This window comes from Sinohyriopsis cumingii, chromosome 15 (assembly GCF_028554795.1).
Source record: "Sinohyriopsis cumingii isolate HCF-2022 chromosome 15, ASM2855479v2, whole genome shotgun sequence".
Taxonomy (NCBI): Eukaryota; Metazoa; Mollusca; class Bivalvia; order Unionida; family Unionidae; genus Sinohyriopsis; species Sinohyriopsis cumingii.
Window position 1 is genome coordinate 3416149 of NC_142975.1, and position 21754 is coordinate 3437902.

General features: G+C 37.2%; 1 protein-coding gene across 1 annotated transcript; it reads left to right on the forward strand.

Moving 5' to 3' along the window:
* Nucleotides 1–11615: 11615 nt before the first annotated feature.
* On the forward strand, nt 11616–20814 carry LOC149781136 (uncharacterized). The gene is made up of 9 exons (XM_089935248.1): nt 11616–12012; nt 13657–13935; nt 15045–15342; nt 16273–16440; nt 17109–17282; nt 17770–17922; nt 18117–18222; nt 18560–18681; nt 20298–20814. The coding sequence occupies exons 1-9, from the start codon at nt 11696–11698 to the stop codon at nt 20607–20609; spliced, it is 1929 nt and encodes a 642-aa protein (XP_089791374.1). The 5' UTR covers nt 11616–11695; the 3' UTR covers nt 20610–20814.
* Nucleotides 20815–21754: the final 940 nt, after the last annotated feature.

Consider the following 21754-nt stretch of genomic DNA (forward strand, 5'->3'; position numbering starts at 1 on the left):
CATTGGGAAGTGGCTTTAGTAGAAATGATTCACCCGACCCAAGTTCTCAATGTCCTTCCCAATCAAAATTTTTTTACGGTGGAAGTTCATGACGTGCCATTGCAACAGGAATTGAATAAGAGAACCATACCTGACAAGAAAACCTATAATGAAAGCACTAAAACGTGGACCTACCACTTGTTCATTCCCGCAGGCTATTATTTTAGTGGTCATCATTTGGTCAGCGCCATAGCCTCCAGGTTCAATGGCGTGTTTGGGAAAGCTTTTGAGCAGGTCAAGAACAAAAGTGTCACCATGGAGTACCACAAAGTAGCTCGTCGCTTCTTGATGAAATTTGAGCAGAGTAAAATCGTGACCATTTTATTTTGTCCTGAATTGTTTGACATGTTGGGCGGTGACATGGAGCTGAGGAAGAAAGTAGAACAAAAACTCGATTCATCAGGCATTTTCGACAACGAGACTTTTGCCAAGTATTTTCGTACCCCGGTAGAACTGAACCAAGGACTGAATTTGATCTTTGTGTACTCCGATGTGGTGGAGTACAACGTAGTGGGACACACCTCCGTGCCGTTACTGCGTGTCATTCCTTTCAAAGTGGATTCTGCCACGCTCGCTGACGAGGAAGGTGGAAACACTTATCACGTCCACCGCGAATTTGTCCATCCTCACTATTTGCCGGTCAGCAAGTCGTATTTGGACACGGTCAACATTACTATAAAAGGAGATTTGGGACAAAATATTCCATTCACCAAAGGAAAAGTCACGGTGAAACTCCATTTTCGAAAACGGTTTTCTCACGACTCGTAAGTAAGTCATCCAGTGTACCGAGGGGTCGCACGACAGCGAGGACACGGTTTAGGAGATATGTTAAAATCGGCCTTTCGTTCGGTGGCCCCAGTCTTGAAACCAATGGTGACACGCGGATTGCACGCCTTGAAAGATGCGGCACTGACGCAAGGCAAAGAATTTCTCCAAAATGTCATCATCGACAAACAAAACCCTAAAGAAGCCTTCATGAGGGCAGGCAAAAATGTCTTGCTGCAAACGGGCAAAGACATTTTAGGCCAACGAGAAACACCTATAAATGCCCTGCACGCTACCGAGTCAGGCATTCAGCAAGGACAAGGCAGAAAGAGACGACGAAGAAAACACCTTTTCACCAGACTTCAAGCTAGAAAGGCCAAGAAAAGAAGAACCGTTCGAGACTTAGACGTTTTCGATTATTGAAACACAGGAAAAAAATGATGCACCGAGAGTCTTGCGCTTGTTCCAAGACGGAACTGGATCTGTTTGCCATGCCCCCCACCATGATGACCATGCAAGAATCCCAATGGGTGGAATTTCACCCCGTCTCCTCATTGACCGATTCCGCTCCCATCGAGTTTGAAATCAAGGGACAGCCCGAAGATTACATCGATCTGAATAGCAGTTACTTGTACTTGAAAGTCCAAGTTCTAGATAAAGATGATGGTCCAGTAGAAGACACTGAAGAAATAGCTCCCGTCAACAATGTCATGCATTCCTTGTTCAGCTCAGTGGATTTTTATTTAAATAACAAACTAGTCAGCAGCAGCATGGATACATACCCTTACCGTGCCTACCAGGAAAATCTCTTGACGTACGGAATAGATGCCAAGGATACTCATCTCAATGCCTGTGTGCTGTGGGTACCTGACGAAGCGGGCAAGTTCGACAAATTGGATGGAAGCAATTCCGGCTTTAAGGCAAGAGAAAGCAAAATCTTAGACAAGAAGAGTTAGGGCTGATGGATCGTTTGCATTTGGACATGTGGTTGCAAGAGAAATATTTGCTGAACGGGGTGAATGTCTGCTTGAGACTGAATCGCAGCAGTACTGCTTTCCATTTGCATGCTGATCCTGCTAAGGCTCCTAAAAGCAAAATCGAAGAGGTCAAACTCTACGTACGACGCGTGGAAGTGTTACCCAAAGTGGGAAACGAAATCAGTCAAACGTTGAGCAGAACGACCGCCAAGTATCCCATACGACGTGTGGAAGTGAAAACGTTCACCATTCCCAAAGGACAGCATTCTATGATCGAAGATCATCTGTTTCAAGGACAGTTACCCAAGCGTTTAATCCTTGGTATGGTCTCGAATTCAGCCTTCAACGGAGCCTTCGGTGAAAATCCTTTCAACTTTCAACACTTCAACGTGAAGAAAATCGAAGTCAGTCGCGATGGCAAGACCTTGTGTACCCGACCTTTCGAACCTGACTTTGATCCCAAAAAAATGAATTACTTGAGATCGTACTTGTCCCTGTACGAAGCCACCCGTCAGTTAGGAACCAACACCAGTCACGGCATTGAGTACGAGGATAATGCAGGAGGCTATGCTTTGTGGGCTTTCGATTTCACTCCAGACCAAGGCAGCGACGAGGGACATTTCCACCCTATAAAATCCGGCCAGATTCGTGTGGAACTTCAGTTTGCAAAAGAACTACCAGTGACAGTGAACGTCATCCTGTATGCCGAATTCGATAATACCATAGAAATCAACAGTTTGAGAGAAGTCATTCTAGATTAATAGAAGCCATGGAAGACTGCTATCCCTCATTACCTAGTGGAGAAACTTTGGACATGGAATGTGAGGAGACCCTGGAAAAAGAAGAAGTAATCATGATGAAGTCAAGATGGCCAGAACAAGAAGCCCATTTAGTCTCCTGTTTTGCCAAACACTTGGTCGACAAAATGACGGAATTGATCAAGAAAAATTGTTATGGATGTCAAAACGATCATCCCAGTCAAATTCAACACGATAAATGCCTGATGTTGAGTCAAGAAGAAAAATTGGACGAGTATCTGGACGAAGCTTGGAGTCTCATCTCGAACAAAGACGTGTTGCACCAGTGGTATAAAGACTTGCGTGAACATTCTTGTCCACCATTAACCACTCAAGAGATCCATCGTATCGAAGCTCTCCTGAATCAGAGTGAGGAAACAGAACGAATAACCGTTTATTCGTCAGACATTTTCAAGCAAAAAGTCAGGATCGAATTGACGACTTATTATTACCTGTGAAGAAGAAAAAAACATGGATACCTGGGAACTTTATTACCTTTTGAACCACAGTTCGTACACGGCTTCTTGGAATCCTGTCGTCTGTGCTAAAGATGAACTCCCTCATCGCAAACCTAAAGACCATCAAGATTACGTGATCAACACGGACGACAGTCATCTCCCAGGAACCCACTGGGTAGCCGTCTACTTTCCTCAAGAAGGATGTGTGGAATATTTCGATTCGTACGGATTGCCCCCTTTTGAAGACGATATCATTGACTTTATGAGAAGAAATGCTCAGATCACCCGATTCAATAATGTGAAATTACAACGCACAGATTCCTTGGTGTGTGGAAAGTATTGTGTGTATTTTCTGCATCATCGCAGCCTGGGCTATTCCTTAGAACATTTAGTGACTCATTTCGATCCTCGTTCTTCTGCTAGAAACGATGTGAAAGTAGATCGATGGTTTTGTGACCATTATGCTTATCTTTTGTCTCAAGCTAGGAAACGTAGTGTCCATCAATGGCCTAATGATTTCCAACAGTGGAAATCACAATTTCATTCACAACGTTGTCAGCCCTGTTCAAGGTAGATTGTATTTGAAGAAAAATTTTTTGATGTTTTGAAAAAAATGTTTATTGTTATAATGTTGGATTATTGTTAAAAAATATGTTAGAAATGTTGTTGTTGTTTAGTGTGAAGTAATTTTTGAATAAAAAATGTTGTGTTTTGAAAAAAATGACTTTGTGGTTTGTTTAGCTATAAGAATGTTGGATTAATGCTCTTTGATTTCTTACTATCCCTCTCATGACACTCACTGAACGTTGCGGCTCGAAAACCGTGTGGGGATGTTTTCCTTCACGTCCGCGCTTTGACTTTAAGAACCGGGGTTGTTTCTAGTCTAACCATCTATTGTCGACTCATCCTCCTAAAAAGATGTGCTCCAAACTAGCTAAGCTCAACGAAGCCTACGTGAATTTGCATAGGGTCAGACACAGTCTGATACCGAAGCCAGAAGAAATAGAGAATGTGAGAATGTTAAAAATCACTGAAGACCTAATAGAAGAGCTCTTCAGAGAAGAAGTGAACAGGGAAAAAGAAGAATGGACAGAGAAGTACAGACTTCAGAGACAGCAGCAACAGCAACAACAACAACAACAACAACAACAGCAGCAACCTGAACCTGACAGAGGCTTTGTCGATTGCCGTATCGACACCAAATAGTTCTTCTTCTCTTTCCGAAGAAGCAGACCTATTGCCAGAAAGTCTATCCTCAGAGGACATCGCATTCTTAGAAACTAAAAAAGAATGCCATAGCAAAACAAAAAAACAGCCCTCTTCAGGGCTACCCAATACTCTAGAAAAGAAATAACGATCGATTTGCCAATGTGAGTGTAGGTAGAGTAGTGTGAAAATAAACACTAACTCTTTATTGATAGTGAGAGTGTATGTGTTTGTGTGTTAGTGTTAGTAACAGTTCACGTAAGTTTAGGTCAATAGTAGATTAAAATAATGTATTTTTTGGTGTTTGAGGTGTATATTTGGGGTTAGATTGGATTGCTTTGCGTATGTAAATAGTCTATTGAAGTGATTTATAAAAAATTTTTAGAATAGGAATGAGTAGCATAAAAAGTGAGTGAGTGTTTCTTTTAGGTCCGCGCGTTGTTGTTTTTTTGGTCATGATCTAGGTAAGATGAATTTTATGTTTTTTAGGGGGATGTTTTCCTTCACGTCCGCGCTTTCAGTATAAATTGAAACTCGCTGGACAGTCTAGCTACCCTTGTTGATTGTTCAACACTAGAAAAATGAGCAGCAGACTGAGTAAATTGATGGAACTTCAGATGCATCTGGAGTATACCAGATGCCTCCTGAATGAGCTGGCTGCAGAGGCCCTTGTGGAAGAAGCCAGGAAAGAACAAGAGGAAGAAGAAAGAAAACTGAAAGAAGAGGAAGAAAAAAAGAGAGGGATAAGGTCTCACGTGTTCATGATAAAGAAATGTGAGGTGAAGCCCTGGGTGATGGAACCTCCACAGGCAATGACTGCACCACAGTTACAACCACAACAAGAGGTAAGGAGACCAATTGTTCATCCTCGAATGAGGAATAGAAGAGAAAGAAGACAAAGGGAAGAAGAAGAAGTGTTCACTATTCCGCAAACAGAGGAGTGGGATAGTGAAGCCACTCACCCCCCGTCAGCTCTTCCAACAACTTCAGTCAATTGGACCAATGACTGGAGTAGGCGTTGTGTCTGTGGTGCCAGACCCGGAAGGTGCCACCATTAGCCAGGTGCCTCTGAAGTTCCAAAAACAGTCCTTTTCAGGGCTACCCAATACTCTAGAAAAGAAATAACAATCAATTTGCCAATGTGTGTAGGTAGAGTAATGTGATTATAAACACTAACTCTTTTTAAAAAAATGTGAGGGTATGTGTTTGTGTGATTGTGTGTTTGTGTTTGTGTTTGTAAGAGCTCAGGTATGTTTGTGTGAATAGTAGATTATGGGTTTCTTTATTGTTTCTTAGAGTATGTGGAGAGTATAGTTTGGGTTTGATTATATGAAATGAGAAAAGTGGGGATGTTTTCCATCACGTCCGCGCTTTCACTATAAGAACCCACCATGTTCGTCGTTGGAACCATTCTACGGAATAACTGAGACAAAATGACTCAAGTATCAGTTCTATTCAATCTACTGAGGGACATCTATTTTTGGATAATGGATGTTTTAGGAAGAATAGAAGAGGAGTGGAGGCATGGAGATATGAAAGACTTTGCAACGAGTCAAGTTCAAGGCCTAAAGACAGCAAGAGATATCATAGCAGGGATGATTGAAGAAGAAGTCAATAAGTCAAGAGGCTTCATTAACCCACCTTACTTCAGAGTGGGAAGTTTGAAGGAAGCACTGGATCATGTCATCCAAGTCCGGTGCTTCCTAGAAAAAATATTGTACTGGACAGAGTGGAGAAATGTAAAATGGGGATTGGAAAAGGTGAAGAAAGGGGAAGATCTGATGAGAAAAGTAATGGAGGAAGAAGTAGAGAAGATTAAAGTGAAATGGAGGGAAGAAAGAAAAGATGTGGAAAACAAGAAGAAACAGGCAGAGTTTGAGAGGTTGAATGAGAATTGGATAAAAGTTCAGGAAAAGTTTAGAGCTCTAGGTCATCCTGACTGGATGCCGGAAAAGGAGAAAAAGAAGACAGGAATAGTGACAAAAGTGAGAAGATGGTTGAAGAAGTGGAAGTGTTAGAAGAAACCCAAAGGCCCTTTTCAGGGCCAGCCATATATCTCGAAAAGAGATAGCCTTTCAATTGCCTACCCCTTTTTAAAAAAAAAAAAAAAAAATCCCATGTTCAATTCCCCTTGTACGTATATTAACCCACAATTTATTCCCATGTTAAATTTCCCTTGAGGCTAATCTGACCCACGATTTTTCTTCATGTTAAATTTCCCTTGAGGCTAATCTGACCCATGATTTTTCTTCATGTTAAATTTCCCTTGAGGCTAATCTGACCCACAATTTTCTCCATGTTAATTTCCCTTGAGGCTAATCCTACCCAGGATTTTTCTCCATGTTAAATTTCCATTGAGGCTAATCCTACCCAAGGGTGTTTTTAATGCTAATTCCCATTGAGGCTAATCCGACCCCCTTAACTACTGTCATTCTTCCATCATTAACTAAATGTATAAGCTGCTAACACCAACTAAAGGGTTCATATTCTTTAATATTCTGATATTAAAAGTAATATTAATCCAACAAGCGGTTGTAAGCAAAACACATATCAATCATGAGCACAAAAACAGCAAAGCCCATAGCATCAATAATTTGTCCTTATTTCAGATTAATTCACAACCACTTAACAAAGCACAATTTTATGTCGGACTACAGTATATATATATATATATATATATATATATATATATATATATATATATATATATATATATATATATATATATATACAGTTTCTTTTATATGAACCTAATCATGAATTCCTCCTTGTCGAACATTAGCCATATATCATGTTCCACACAATATATTATCATGAATTCAAATCAAGCTTTAGTTAGTGGAGGGCAAGAAATAAATTGCTAACACTAATTTTACTCAATGCGCTGTTTTTGTTCAGCAAAGAAATGTTTTGTTGTTTCTGTAAACTGCTTATTCATTTTACATACAGATGATCGTTAATCTTATATCAATAAAAATTATTTTTCTATTGCTGAATTGACCTAATTATTAGGATAATTTGATCTCTATTTTTTGGCTAAGTAGCAAAATTCCTTTCAAACATATTTTGAGAAATAAAGCATAACATGTGTTAGGTATCTGCGTCAATAATATATATCTCTCTCTCTCTCTCCTTCTCTCTCTACGACCCCTCCCCTCCCCCGTTTGATTTCATCATAAAAAAAACAAATCCGTTCCCATATTTATCCTTTAAAGAATTAGTCACACTTTTGTATTGCTACTTATTAGCATCGGGTCATGAATTATGTCATGACCAGGGAAGCAGTAGACTGTGATGGGGTACTAAATATCTTGAGATGCGGTAATTGCCTAATACATTTTGCCTAAACATTGTTTGGTGCTGTGTGCTTAATAGTGGGGGAATGTAGGATCGTGTATTTATGGAAGGCAATGGGTGCCGTTTACGCGAGGACCTGGCTTCAGATCTTCATAGTGTGCAAGTTAAAACATTTCTAGCCTGTATGATAGTATTATTTGTATTAAAATAGTAATTCTTAATCCTATTATCAAGCATTCGTCTATAAAATCCAGGGATAGCACTTTCCGTTCTGTCTGGTGTATATTTATAATGCTCTATAATTAAATATATATACCTTGATTTCTGTAATAGGAATCCGGAATGACTGTGTACACAGATGATAATTTTTACTAGGTCGTCATACGAGTGTGTCTGCTACATACGAGTGCATATAACACTGACTGAGTAGCATCATTGTTTGATGATATGTATTTAGTCGTGAAGGAATATGGGGATGTGTGAGGCTTCCGGTTATGACATAAGAAGGAAAACACGTTCGATAATCTCTCCGTGAATTTTCCAGTTTTGTTCTTTGAATAGACTGTTTTTCTGTCTAAATTTGTTACAGGCATGTTTATGAGATTCCTGTGATCGTATATATATATATATATATATATATATATATATATATATATATATATATATATATATGTGTGTTAGAATTTGTGTGTGTGGAAGAATTTATTCACCACATAAGGAACTATTATTTGTGACAATGAATTCGGCGGGGCTTGCACGTGCAGCACGTGCAACACAGGGAGTTGATTCAAATTCCAATGACACCAGTGATTTAGCTAACAATAAGCAGAGCATGTTGAGTGCCGTAGATGGAAGGGCACGAGGCTCACGTAGCTTTAGAAATGAATGTACCCTGGTGATTGATGTAAAAGATGTGAACGAAATAAAGGCAAGTGCTATTATTAGAACTATAGAAGAATCAACCGGGGATATGTCGGTCTATGTAGTTGCACCCCAAGGTGCAAATTTGTATGAGGTCACTCTACCAAAACAAGGAAGTAGCATATAATATCTTGTGTGGAATTGATATTGGAAGTGATCACTTTGATTGTACTCTCTTATATTCAGACACTATTGTTGTGTCTATACTTAATTTACCAGCATACATTACGATGATGAGGCAGGTATGAAGCTAAGAGAATATGGAATAGAATTCCTATCTCCAACTCAATGTAAATATTATCCTGGAACTAGTGTGGCTGATGGGACTCATTATGTAAAATGTATATTTCCGCAACATCCATGCCTTACAGTCTGAGCAGCATAGAGAGAGAGAGAGTTGCTGTTGTATGGATTAACGCCATTTTTCAGCACACGATAGGCTATGCATGGCGGCCAGTATTAATGGTGGAGGAAGAATCCGGGAAAACCCCGGGAAGAACCACCGACCCACGAGAAGCTCCTGGCAAGCCTTCTCACATACCCACACTGGCCGAATCTTAGACTCGCACCCACGCGGAGAGAGGTGAGATGGCAGTGATCCGTAACGGAGAGCGCTTTAGACCACTCGGCCACTCGGGGTCCCTGAGAGAGAGAAAACAGACCACTTGCTGAAAGGTCCATTTTTAAACAATAAAGCTACCTACGAAAAATGAAAATAAAAGATCAGTAACGTTAAACCGAAGCCTCTAACTAAAACCGAGAGAATCTCTAATTGGGTTAGTTATTTTGTTGCTTTATTTTTGTCATTTGTCTTTTTCAAAATGTTGTTTACCCACGGTGACACTCATTTGTGGTCGCACACTCTCCTGCTATAAATGTGTGTTTAATTATATCATTATTATATCAATAATGGAATCTAACACTAGTAGATTAGCTCGAGAAAGATCAGAAGCAATTAGAAAATATGTTCCTGTTCATGATGCTGCCAAACAAAAGCTGCAAGAACGTCAAAAAGCACAAGTTGAATATGCAGAAGGTACAGAACAATTATTTAAACCTGTTAGAAAGGTTACTGGAAGAGTTGCAGAAGCTGCTGGATATCTTCTTTCACGTGAAAACAAAAGGCTTAGCAAACTGAAAAGATAGCAAGAAGAACTAGACAAACAAAAACTATTTGAAAGATATTTCAGATGAAGAAAATGCCTCTCAGACTATTAACGTATATGATGCTTAGATTATTGACTTAGAAAAAGAAGTACATGAAGATATTGATCAAGAAGAAAATGCCTCTCAGACTATTAACGTATATGATGCTTAGATTATTGACTTAGAAAAAGAAGTACATGAAGATATTGATCAAGCTCGTAATTAAAGGTTGAAATGGAGGCTGATATATCATAACAAGAAAGAGTTTATGCAGTTGATAAATTTAACGATGACAGTATTCTCCACATAAGGAATATTAAAGAGGCAGATTTTCCTATATTTGCCGTGAATAGTTATAAAAATAGAAAAGCATTTATAAAACCTGAGTACTCTAATAAATATGTAAAATGTGAAACCTGGTACGATTGGGATTATAAAGTACAATATACAATTGATAGGTTCGATAGCAAAATTAGCTTGATTAGTACGTGGGTGGAGCAGAGGGTTGGTGCGTACACGCTGTAGATGTTGACCGGGCCTAAGGATGTTGCTAGCCGGATGGCAAGGATTCTCTCAGTACCTGATGACGAAGGTTCAATGAAGGAGACTATAGTGTTCTTTAAGGCAAAGTCTACACAGTGCTGCCTAGGTTCATCCGATGGGTTCCATTGCCAAAAGAACGTGTAATTGGGTTTCCTGATGGAGCCGCGGTCAGCCAGTCGGGTCTCCTGGAGGCAGGCAATGTCGATGTTTAGTCGAGAGAGATCTCTGTCAATGACGGCAGTCTTTCGTGCATCGTCGATCTGATGTAGGTAAGCGGTCAGTCCAGGATACATGGTCATGATGTTCCAGGTAAACATAATATGGATAGAAAACATTATGATATCTTATAATGTTAATTTCATCTCGTTTTACATCTAATCCATAAACGGTTCTCTCTCTATCTCTCTCTTTCTCTCCCCCCCCCACACACACATACAAACACACACACGCACACACACACACACACACACACACACACACACACACACAAACAGCTTTTGGCTTTGAGCTAATACAGGATGTTTGGCACGTAACGTAGCATAATAGAAATCGGGACTATACGTAATAAGGACTGGTGTAATGTTCGCACTTAGTAACATCACATAATGTGGGATGTCCGCGTGGATCGAACTCGTGATAACCTACTTCCCTTTGACATTATAGTTGTCCAGTAGGTGCGTCAGATGCGAATGATCTATGTGGTCATGTTCCAGTTTAGCACCTTTCAATGCCTAATTACTCTTTAAACATGATATCGTCCTTAGGCATGAGGTGTTCAGGTGTTGTTTCTTCAAGCTCCATTGCTATAAAGTATTTAATTTTTTCCTTTTCTTTCAGATCAGTTAAAAATGCTTTTTTGCTCGAAAGAAGAGCTATAAACAACATTCTAAGTAATCTTCCGTTCACCATGCGTGCATGTAATATTAATTTTGATACGAAAAAATAAAACTTATGTAATTACGTTACCGTTTATTTTAAAACAATGAATACTAAAATAGAAATCCTTCGTGAAAGTTAGAATGCAAAGTAAGAGTGACCATATGGCGACTTCATCTTAAAGAATAAAGGTATTTAGTCAAGTGGAAGAATATAAATCTAATAGGCAATTCCTCACACATCCGTACTGTTCTTTGCCAATTAGCTGAAAAGAGGAAATTATTCTTCTCAATCATTGTAACTGCTGAACACCTTTTTGTCGGGTGAAACATTTTAGCTGATTGCCTCAGCCAGGTTTAATGTTCATTGCAAAAACATTTTTTTAAAGACACATATGTCTTCATGCTATTATGGGATACACGGTTCCATTTAAACATAATAATGGTTCCCGTCGAAAGAAGCGAACATTTCCAGTTTCGAGTTAGCGACGTTTTAATCTTGCTTGTCCTTTATCAAGAACTGCAGTACTAATTTCACCTGTGATAAGCACGTGCCCTGGAACTCAAAGATATGATAATGACATGACATTTATAAATAGGGATGAAATAGAAGCGGTTATGACAGCGTCTAATACATGAATTTACAGTAAGGAACTTTCTCTTGGTCCAATATGGTTGATATACTTTGGTTCACTTTGTCTGTCAAATTACTAGTGGTAACCGCTCTGGTATCCAGAGCAGATGCTGATCCTCTTGATACCACTATCCAACGATTATTTGACAAGATTTATTCTTTGCAAGTTAAAAGAGATGAGCCATTTATTCCTCCTCTGTTCTGGGAGAAGCACAAAGGAATGTATGAAAGTGACGTGAAATTCTACTTCCATGGCGGACCAGATATGACACTGTTTCGACACAGCTTTAAAGTTTATGACGACAACATGTTTGCAACGACTTGGATTACGTCGTGTCTTTTGGAGGCATACAAGTAAGTTCAGTCTTCAGTTTACCGAAGTTTGTTTTTACATTTAAGGTGTTTCTATCTTTGTCGTAATTCAAATTTTCCGAGGGAAGCTAACCATTTTAAAAGCGATATATTTAAATCTTGCAGGATTCCAAAACTACTTTGAATGGGGTTGTTGGGATTTCGAAGAAGATATGACAATAATCTTATTGCACATAATTTAGCAGCAACGTTTACGAAGAACGACAAAATTAAATGTTGTGGTTTGCTTGTCCTTAAAATGTATGCAAATGAATGTTTTAAATGTAATACGAAAATGAATAGGATGCATTATATATTTCATGTTTTGAAACGACAGGGGGACATAACGATCTATGCTTGAGACCAGTTTATCTTTATTCCAACCGCCCCAATTTCAGAATCACAAGTATTGTTACGGTAGTCTAGACTTTAGACAATTGATTTGTCAGTGTTTAAATCACATCTTCATTTCAGCCCATGACAGAGATGAATTTCAGACTTGAATTTCAGTCCCGACAAAGACTGTCTTGGGAAAACGCGAATTTAGTTTTGTTTCAACACTCAGACTAAATTTGTCTTGAAATCTGATAATTCAGGAATTAGAACACGTCCTTTATTAATATTTGTTTAACTATGATGTCACTTTCCAAACATTTTAAATACCCATGAAAGAAGATATGTTAAAAGGAAAACTGCTAATATTATTTCATCTTTTTTATATTTTCGACAAGTGTCTTTCACAAGCAATTAATTTTTACACATAAATATAATCATTTTGCAGAACTATTGTTCTATTTGTCAAAATATTCACTGAAGGATTAATGAATTGTGAATTCTGATGTTTTGTTTTTTACCAATCTGACCTTGATCAAAACTAAATTATGGACACGATTTATATGCTGTTATATGCTCTTTAGTTTTATCAGTAACAAAAATGGCTTAATTTAGTGGCGGTTTTTGAAGAATATAAAACCAAATAATTATATGAGGGATCATCTATATTGACTCTGCCTTTCAATCTTGTTAGTATTTCGTACTGCTGTTTTATTTTAAAATAGAACCTACTGTCGTTTATATTTGAGCTCAGTGACGGCTGTTTTGTTCTAAAGCGAAATCGAAAGGTGAACACTACAACAGTCACGATCCTGATAAGCATAAAACCTTTCAGAGAGAGAGAGAGAGAGAGAGAGAGAGAGAGAGAATGGTAGGTTATGCGATTTTGACAATAATAAATAAATACAGTATATAGACTTTTCAGCACGAATGAGTCCACTCTCAAAGCAGTTTACTTATTGCAGCTAGTTTTGATAGCAGACTATAGCATATACGCAAACCTTCTGCTGCTATTGTAAAGCACTATTCTCTATCTGTGATGCACAAAAGCGTAACGTTCAATGAGAATCGATATATGCCGATTTGAGTAAACCAATCTAATACGTATACGACATGAATTGATGTATGTATTAAATTTAAACATTCTCTTTCACGTCATCGTAAATTATTTTACTCTGAAACATTTTGTATTTCTTTTGATCTGCTGATGTAAATTCCTGCCAACGTTTGTTAGGTTGCTATTTGTAAGCTGAGAGAGTGCTTAAATTGTTTCGGATACTATACATTTAATTCTTTATTTTTATGCCAAAATAGATTTGGAAATGGTCCCAAACCATCGGAAGAACAGATTGTGTCTGCTGTTGCATCACTCAAGGACTATCAAGATAAGAACTTAAACTATAACAACTCTTTAATGGCCTTTTGGCCTCAGCACTACAATAGCACGAGCAACACATGGGTTAGTTACCCGGACAACCTGCATAACTTTTTTGAACTGGTTGGAGATTTTAACTGGACGAAGGTTGAAGAGATCCTTAAAGACCTTGGCTTCAATGATATCGCTTTAATAATGCAACGTCTGCTGGAAGTTAGGTAAGAAGCCATGTCTGTTAAAACGTTATTTTGTAACACACACACACACACACACACACACATATATATATATATATATATATATATATATATATATATATATATATATATATATATATATATATATTCAAATATCTCATAAATATCCCAAAAGAATATCATCACATATTGTTTCATAACTATACACCAGAAGGCTTCTATTGGCAATCGATTCTAGTGATTCGTCAGACATTTTGTTTGTTTTCTTATATGGCTAAGTAAAGCGAGTCTGTTACGGACAAACAACCATTTCAGAGTAAATTCTTTGTTATTCGCCCATTATGATTCTTAACAAATGAGAATTAAATCATTTCTTTTATCTTAAGGCTTTTCAAATAATTCGTGATGACCTGTTCATGCTGTTAGTACTTGTACAGTTGCGTACTAGCGTGCATCATTGTTTGCATAATTTTGCACCATGCTTCCTCTTAGAACACCTCAGGGACATTCCAGGAACGTTGTTTGTGAAACGTGTTGAGAATCATATTCAAGAGCATGAACTTGTAATAGATACAGAAGGAAATTTGGATAAGTCTGGTAACTATCGCCACTGTTTTTGACATTTGATGAAGGTTATCCCGTTATCGTCTTAATCAGGATAAATGGTTGACCTGTGATGCTGATTCATTATACTTTTATAACGAAAACTGTTTAATTTTGAGAACAGTATGTTAGTTAATCATAGACATGGATGAATAATGTTTACGTTTAAATCATTGCGCCGATTGACATAGTAATATCCTTGTGAAACAATGACACTAAGAATGAGCATTCCCACAATACACTTGTTTGGACAGAGGCTTTACACTTTGGTAGATTTATTGCAAAAGTTTATGATTTGATGTTCAAATTGGAGAGAGACCACCAACAGTGTTCTTAACACACTGTGCGGGAAGAATTTACTAAGAATGGCTTGCGAATATGTTTCTTTTCTGTACGTTATGTTTCACAGAACGCATTTTCTAGATGGATATCTGTGTGGTTCAGTTTTCCATCTTAGACATTATCAAAAGCGATCACAATTTCTCTAATTATTTTTCTTACTTTGCTTTTATCTATTTATATTCTAGGACGATGTACCTAGGTGCTTTTCTGCTCCCGCCTGACTTTGACGATACGTTTGTGAATCTAGGTTTAGGGTCCCTGCTGAGTTCTCTGGCTGACGAGCTGCCGCAGTCTTACCAGCAATGGCGCACTCAGAACACTAACGTCTCTTCCATCTTTAGTGCCTTGAAAAGATTTGCCTACAGACCATTGTCAAACAATTACGCCGTCAATCTTATAGACGATAGAACGTATGTTTTTCTCCGATTCTTCCTCGAAAAGTTGCAAAATGACAACGAGGATATCGCTCTTATACCTACATGGGTATGTTACAATGGCATGTCGGAATATGGTATCAGAAATTTTCAAAGTTAAAGAGTCATTGATTATATTCATATTTTATACAAAATATGTTATCTATGAAAGTGTATATATATATTTATTAATGTATATGTCGTCTTTCCCTCTTCAAGTTTAAAAAAAAAAATGCTTTAAAGCTCAGAATATCTGATTTTCCTGTCATAAGAGTTGAAGTCAATCGCCTTTGCAGACAACTCATGCAATATTACGAAGAAAGATGTGTTTTTCTTTTAACCAGCTACAGCCATTGTAATGTTAATCGTCTGCGGTTGATGGTTACGTTTTAGATGACGTTTCTGTAAGATGGTTTGAGCTTCATCATAACGCAGTACTTTGTTGTGAAAACGCAGACGTAAGTTTTAAAGGTATTTTAATAGCTTCTCTATATCAATCAGCAATACTTAGAACCTACCTACCCTATTATATATTACCAGTAGCAGGGCCTTCAGTCTTTCGCCTGTTGTGAGTGATTCCTAACACTGGTTAACTTATAAGAGCACATACAAGTGAGTCTCTAATATATCGAACATATAAAAATTCTGCACATTTCAAAATGAGATAACTTTGCTTGGATTTGGCATACAATTAGTCAATAAATGGTAATTGGACTATACATTACTAATACACAAGATCTACGAAGAACTGATATCGTTACTGATAAAATGCTGATGTATCAGTTATTGTGATTTTGTTTCTAAAGGAGCTGGTTCTTTTTAATAAATTTTAAAAGGTGTAAGCAGTTATAATCTATGATACAGATACTCTTACCACTTGATATATTATACACTGGATATCTAGCACACAACGACTGAAGGAGACTTTTTTAAGATTATATGTAGCAGACCATAGCTTCGAGAGAAGTAGCATTACAGCAGACTCTTTTTTACTACACAGGTTCAAGATCTGAAAGAAGAGGAAATATGGGCACAAAGAGGAGTACACATTCCAGGAAATACGAATAATGTTGATGTTACCGTTGCTGCAAACGGTGTGTTCGGTATAACATCTGCCATTTTGAATGGTCTGCTTGAACCGGAAATCCTAGATGACCCCGAAATGCAGGTAAACGGCCTCTATCTCACTTCCTTTCTATGTGTGTGTGTGTGTGTGTTAGCAAAGAAATTGTGTATTAGCATTTAGACATATTACTTATTTATTGATTTGCTCAAAAAATGAACGGATTGAATTTGACAGCAAATTCTAATGGTACATTTAGTAAATTTGGACCCTCTAACTCGGGGGCAAAATGAGGGATTTGAAATCAATCGTGAAGTATAGAAAATAAGATTAACCCCATCCAAGTGCCCCCTTGATCGTGTATAATGAGTTATTAATACGTGCAAAACTTACTAACGTTCAGACAGAACGATGGATCCCGATTTAGATATCCGTAAAAGTGTGGACATAATAAACGTTGAATAAAGAAAAAGAGATGATTTAAAAGAAACATACATTGTATAAATTATAATGATTGATTATTTACGTCATTAATACCTTTCCAAGAATAAGTTAATAGCATATGTGTATACCGGACAAGTACTTGTTACAGTATATGCAAATAACTTCAGACAATGTATTGAATGCAAGGAAACCAGTGATGTATCTTCATGAATCATCTGTAAGTAGATCATTCTTGTATCATCGATGGTCCTAAATTTAAGTGACTGCTCTTGTGTGGCAAATTAATTGTGTATGACGCTTTTTCTAATATTTACATTTCATATTTTCAGCAAATTTATCTCAACACATCATCTCTAATTGGTTTTATGATCTCCACCAACTTTTCTGAGAGACGTGACCTGGCTCTTCTTTACTATCCGTCCGAATTTGAGTTTTACTGGTTTGTTGCCAGAACGTACGCAGAGCTGCGACAATTTTCAAAGGAGGGTCCATTGCCACATCCAGTATAATTTATCTTTTGTTCCTCCATTACAATTTGAAACAGATATGCATGCACAAACTTGTATAACTGCGAAGCTACAAACAAACAATTCTATAAAGAATATAATAAAGACATCAAAGATTTCCATGATGAAATTTAGTTATGAGACGTTAAATTAGAACAAACACCTCTGTACAGTGGATGAAACAATTTCATGACATCTCTGCATCATTGTGTAAGTTACAGTTTGCAGATCGCAGTAAAATAATGAAGTTTGTATTCATTTATCTTGCACTCTGTGAAAGGATTCTCTTTGACATGACCTGTTTACAACAATGAAGTAATACGGCCTCTTTGGGATTAATCTCAAGCTGACCAATTGAAGGTACTCTGGTCTAACAAATTCTTGTCACATGTTTTGTTCTCCTATATCTCCCGAATCTTGCAGATAACAACCACATAAATATAGATATTTCTTTTCCTAATAATTTCATCATCGTTATTATAAGATTATGAGGAGGGTCGAGGACTATCTCGGCGAATCATTGAAGAGAAACATGACGGCCACCATTCTTAATTCTGTGATTTACGACGGAAATACCATGATATACTTTGACGACTTCTTAGGCGATGGCGATCTGGACGTGAAAAACAATACTGTGGTGAGTGAGCCCCAACTACATTAATACTACTACTGCTACTACTACTACTACTACTAATAATAATAATAATAATAATAATGATGATAATAATAATAATGATGATGATGATGATGATAATAATAATAATAATCATGATGATGATGATGATAATCATACAATGGTTTTGATGCCTAGGTTTTTTCTTCTAAATGCAGAAATATGGAGAGGATAGACTGTATACTACAGCAATGGCCGTCAATGCCTTGATCACGACATGGACTGTATATGACGAGAAGACCAAGTCTTTGATTTGGGACGAAGGTAATTCAATTTTTTTGACAATAAATGACCTAAAATAAAAGGGCAAAATAGAAAATTATATATAAACAAATACCTACACGATGCAGCTGACAATATCTAAGACGATAATAGCTTATGACAAGACTTTGTTCGTATTATGAGTGCAGAGATAACTATATCCATTTATAAGGATAACATTTATCAAAAAACTCAAATTCATATTTGTTTGGAAGAGATAAGCCTACCACTGCTGAGAACGTGTTATTAAATATAAAAAAATATTTTAAAAGCAATGACTATATATATCCTCCTTTTGTAGTAAAATGCATTCGATTTGTGCAATATTTATTTTATGTAGACACTCCACCTGAAGTCCACCATACCATCGAAAAATCATCAAACTTCCTCGTGAATAATGTCCTTGATTCAAATCTTAAACCTTGGAATGCGTTCTTTTCGGGATCCATAAAAGGACCAACGGTAAGTATTCGTATTGTTTGTTATAATTAAACAAATTCTAAGTAATATCAATAACATAGCAATTTCTATCACGTCACCTATTCCTTGACTTGACATGGAAATGTATATCTTACGTCTGATTCAAGACAAAGGTCTTATAGGTTTCTAATAAGCTTATCTTCCTTTTTATGTCGAAACGAGGCTTATGCAGACTTTGATAAATCAGCTGATTGAATGACGGCACCACAGTGACTTAATCACACACTGTATATACAATCGCCCATATTTCCTACGACGAAACAAATATTGGTTTCTAACTTCAGATAAAGATCCTGAACTGTATTACGACATTAGTGAGCGTCACCTGGTGTCACATTGTTTCACAGTAGAAAGCTCTGATTCATTTATTGAGAGAGAGAGAGAGAGAGAGAGGAGCTTTCGTAAACACAAGGGAGGTTTATTGTATAAACTTCCTTCAAAATTAGCCAAAAGGTAAATCATGTTAACAGTCGCTTAGTGAACTTGTATCACCTGTTGTACTATTGGATAGTACGGCATCAATACAGTATCAAGAAGCTGTTACAGAGAGAGAGAGAGAGAGAGAGAGAGAGAGAGAGAGAGAGAGAAATTAAAATTGTATAAGTTTATACGTTACTATATTAACTCTCATCACAATCATATGAATGTCTGAAAACAAACTAGTCATCACAGTGATGTGTCTCTACAGCTAACCGAAATTAATTGACAATTTAAATGATGTTGCACCGTTTGTTAACGAACAAGACTGCAAGCTTCCCAATGCAAACATCACCGAACAAGACTGCAAGCTTGCCAAGGCAAACATCACCGAACAAGACTGCAAGCTTGCCAAGGCAAACATCACCGAACAAGACTGCAAGCTTGCCAAGGCAAATATCAAACATTCATATATAAGTGCAGAAATACAGAAAATACAGACAAAAAATCCTTACAAATGAACTCTTACATGCAGGGAATGTCTAACAAGACTAGACTTCTCATCCTTTGCGCATAAAAACATTTATTTGGCAAAATGCGCATTTTGAAGTGTCTTATGAACCAGCTTAATTCGTAATATATTGTTGTCTTACATTTATTGCAAAATTTGAAACTTGTGGTTTACTGCAACCGTTAATTACATTATCACATAATGGAAAAGGAAATCTATGGAAATCCATCATGTTTGCTTTGAAAATACATACAATAAGGAGAATGTATAGCTTTGTAGAAGATATAAGAAAACCGTGCACTCCTGTAGTGAAAATTTTTGTACTATAACTGGTAGTTTCAATCCTCTTGGCAGTACAATGTTTCAACTTCGTTCGCGAAAAATATCCTTATTTCTACTCAGTTTGTGAAAGTATCCTCGATACATTTATTTTCTAGCTTTATCTAGATAATGTATAAATGTGTAAATGTTAATTCAAGTCTTGTGTCGTACTTGTACACCTTGTTTCGCAGATAATTCAAGTTCCTCCTCGTGTTGCAAACGACGGAACACAGGAAGCGGTGTTATTATGTAATTGTAGTCAAACATAAAAAGTAATGAATAATGTTCGAAGAGCAACTTTGAACTGCCTTTTTATTTATTTTATATTTATTCTATTTTCATCTCCAAGACATATGGCGGGTATCCTCTGAATAAGATTGAGTTTTTTAATGGCACGGCTGTCCCAGGTGATGTCCATCAGTTCCACTACTATGAAAACACAGCCTGGGGCGTAGAGGGAATCATTCCTGAGGAAGAATACCAGGAACTTCTTAAGGAAAAATGGTTTGGACGTATACCTATAACAGAGTTCCACGGGTTCAATGCTTATCCAGACTACTGGCCGTTTTGGTGTTCCGAGGCTTATACTTACGTCACTTCCATGTTGGCTCTTGCGAAATTCAGGAACGCTGGTGGATTTGGATACTTAGACCAATATTAAATCTTAATCTTTATCCAGTGCATGGAAGAAAGCGAAACAATAAATATATTTTCACAATTAACCTATTCTAACATACGTTTCATTAAACTTGCTTTTGTAAGTTTGAGCTAAAAATAATTCAAAGGTGACATGGAAACAGTACTTGAATAATAACATGTTCATTTTTCAACTATATATATTATCGTAACATTCGTCCAAGCAAACCACGCACTTTAGATAGGTGGGGGACATGCTCAATGGGGGCCAAAAATTCCCATAAAAAGTCTGCATTATTGGGTGTGTGCCCCAGTAATACGTTTTGCTGGGGGGGGGAGGGGGGCACACTATCTTGCTAGTCTACTGAATTGATGAAAGATGTTTATTGCCATTATCGTCTCTGAGCATGTAAATATGATACATGTAGATGCAACATAATGAAAATCAATGATTTAAATTTATAAGTCTTGTTGTTTGAACGTTAACGTACGAAATATATGAAACAGCTGAGAGAACAAGAAGATGCATCAAAGATGCGTCGGATAGCTGGTGCATATCTTTTGTGATACATCAAGGCTCCAATCCATTGTACGTTTATTATACATAAGCTACATCATACAGTATTAATATACTTATATTGCAATATTGGAGTGACTACTACGCTGTGTCTAACGTTCAAGTAGGTTCAGATATTTTGGTAAGAATTGCTATAAAAAATAAAACTTCCTAACCAAGAAATCGTACAACTTTGAGTTTGATCTTGAGAATGTATACCAACCAAACGATGAATTTGCTGCGATTATAAACGAACCATCCCAATCAACCTTGAATTATTGATTATGTCATGAAGATATAATTTTGTATATTCTTAAACTACTTGCATTTTTGTATTCCGATGTGACTAAATATGACACTAGAGTATTTAAAACATAATAACCTCCGTTCTGTCCACATTTGCCTTCCACATCTGTACCGTACTTCCTTCTACCGTAACGCCTTCTCTGTATCTATTTTCTAAGAGTACGTAAAACACCATTGAATTGTGATAATAGCTAATTATTACCTTTAAAAAAATGTCTATAGGAAACACGGAGTATAATCATCTCTGTTTATTCAAACCAAAAGTTGACACACAATATAAATTATACCGGCAGACACATATCTCCCAC

Bases quoted from the DNA above. Each gene is read 5' to 3' on its own strand.
- LOC149781136 (XM_089935248.1), top strand. From the start codon at position 11,696: ATGGTTGATATACTTTGGTTCACTTTGTCTGTCAAATTACTAGTGGTA. The intron at 13,936-15,044 runs GTAAGAAGCCAT...TTTATATTCTAG, and splicing joins CAACGTCTGCTGGAAGTTAG to GACGATGTACCTAGGTGCTT. The intron at 15,343-16,272 runs GTATGTTACAAT...TTTACTACACAG, and splicing joins TCGCTCTTATACCTACATGG to GTTCAAGATCTGAAAGAAGA.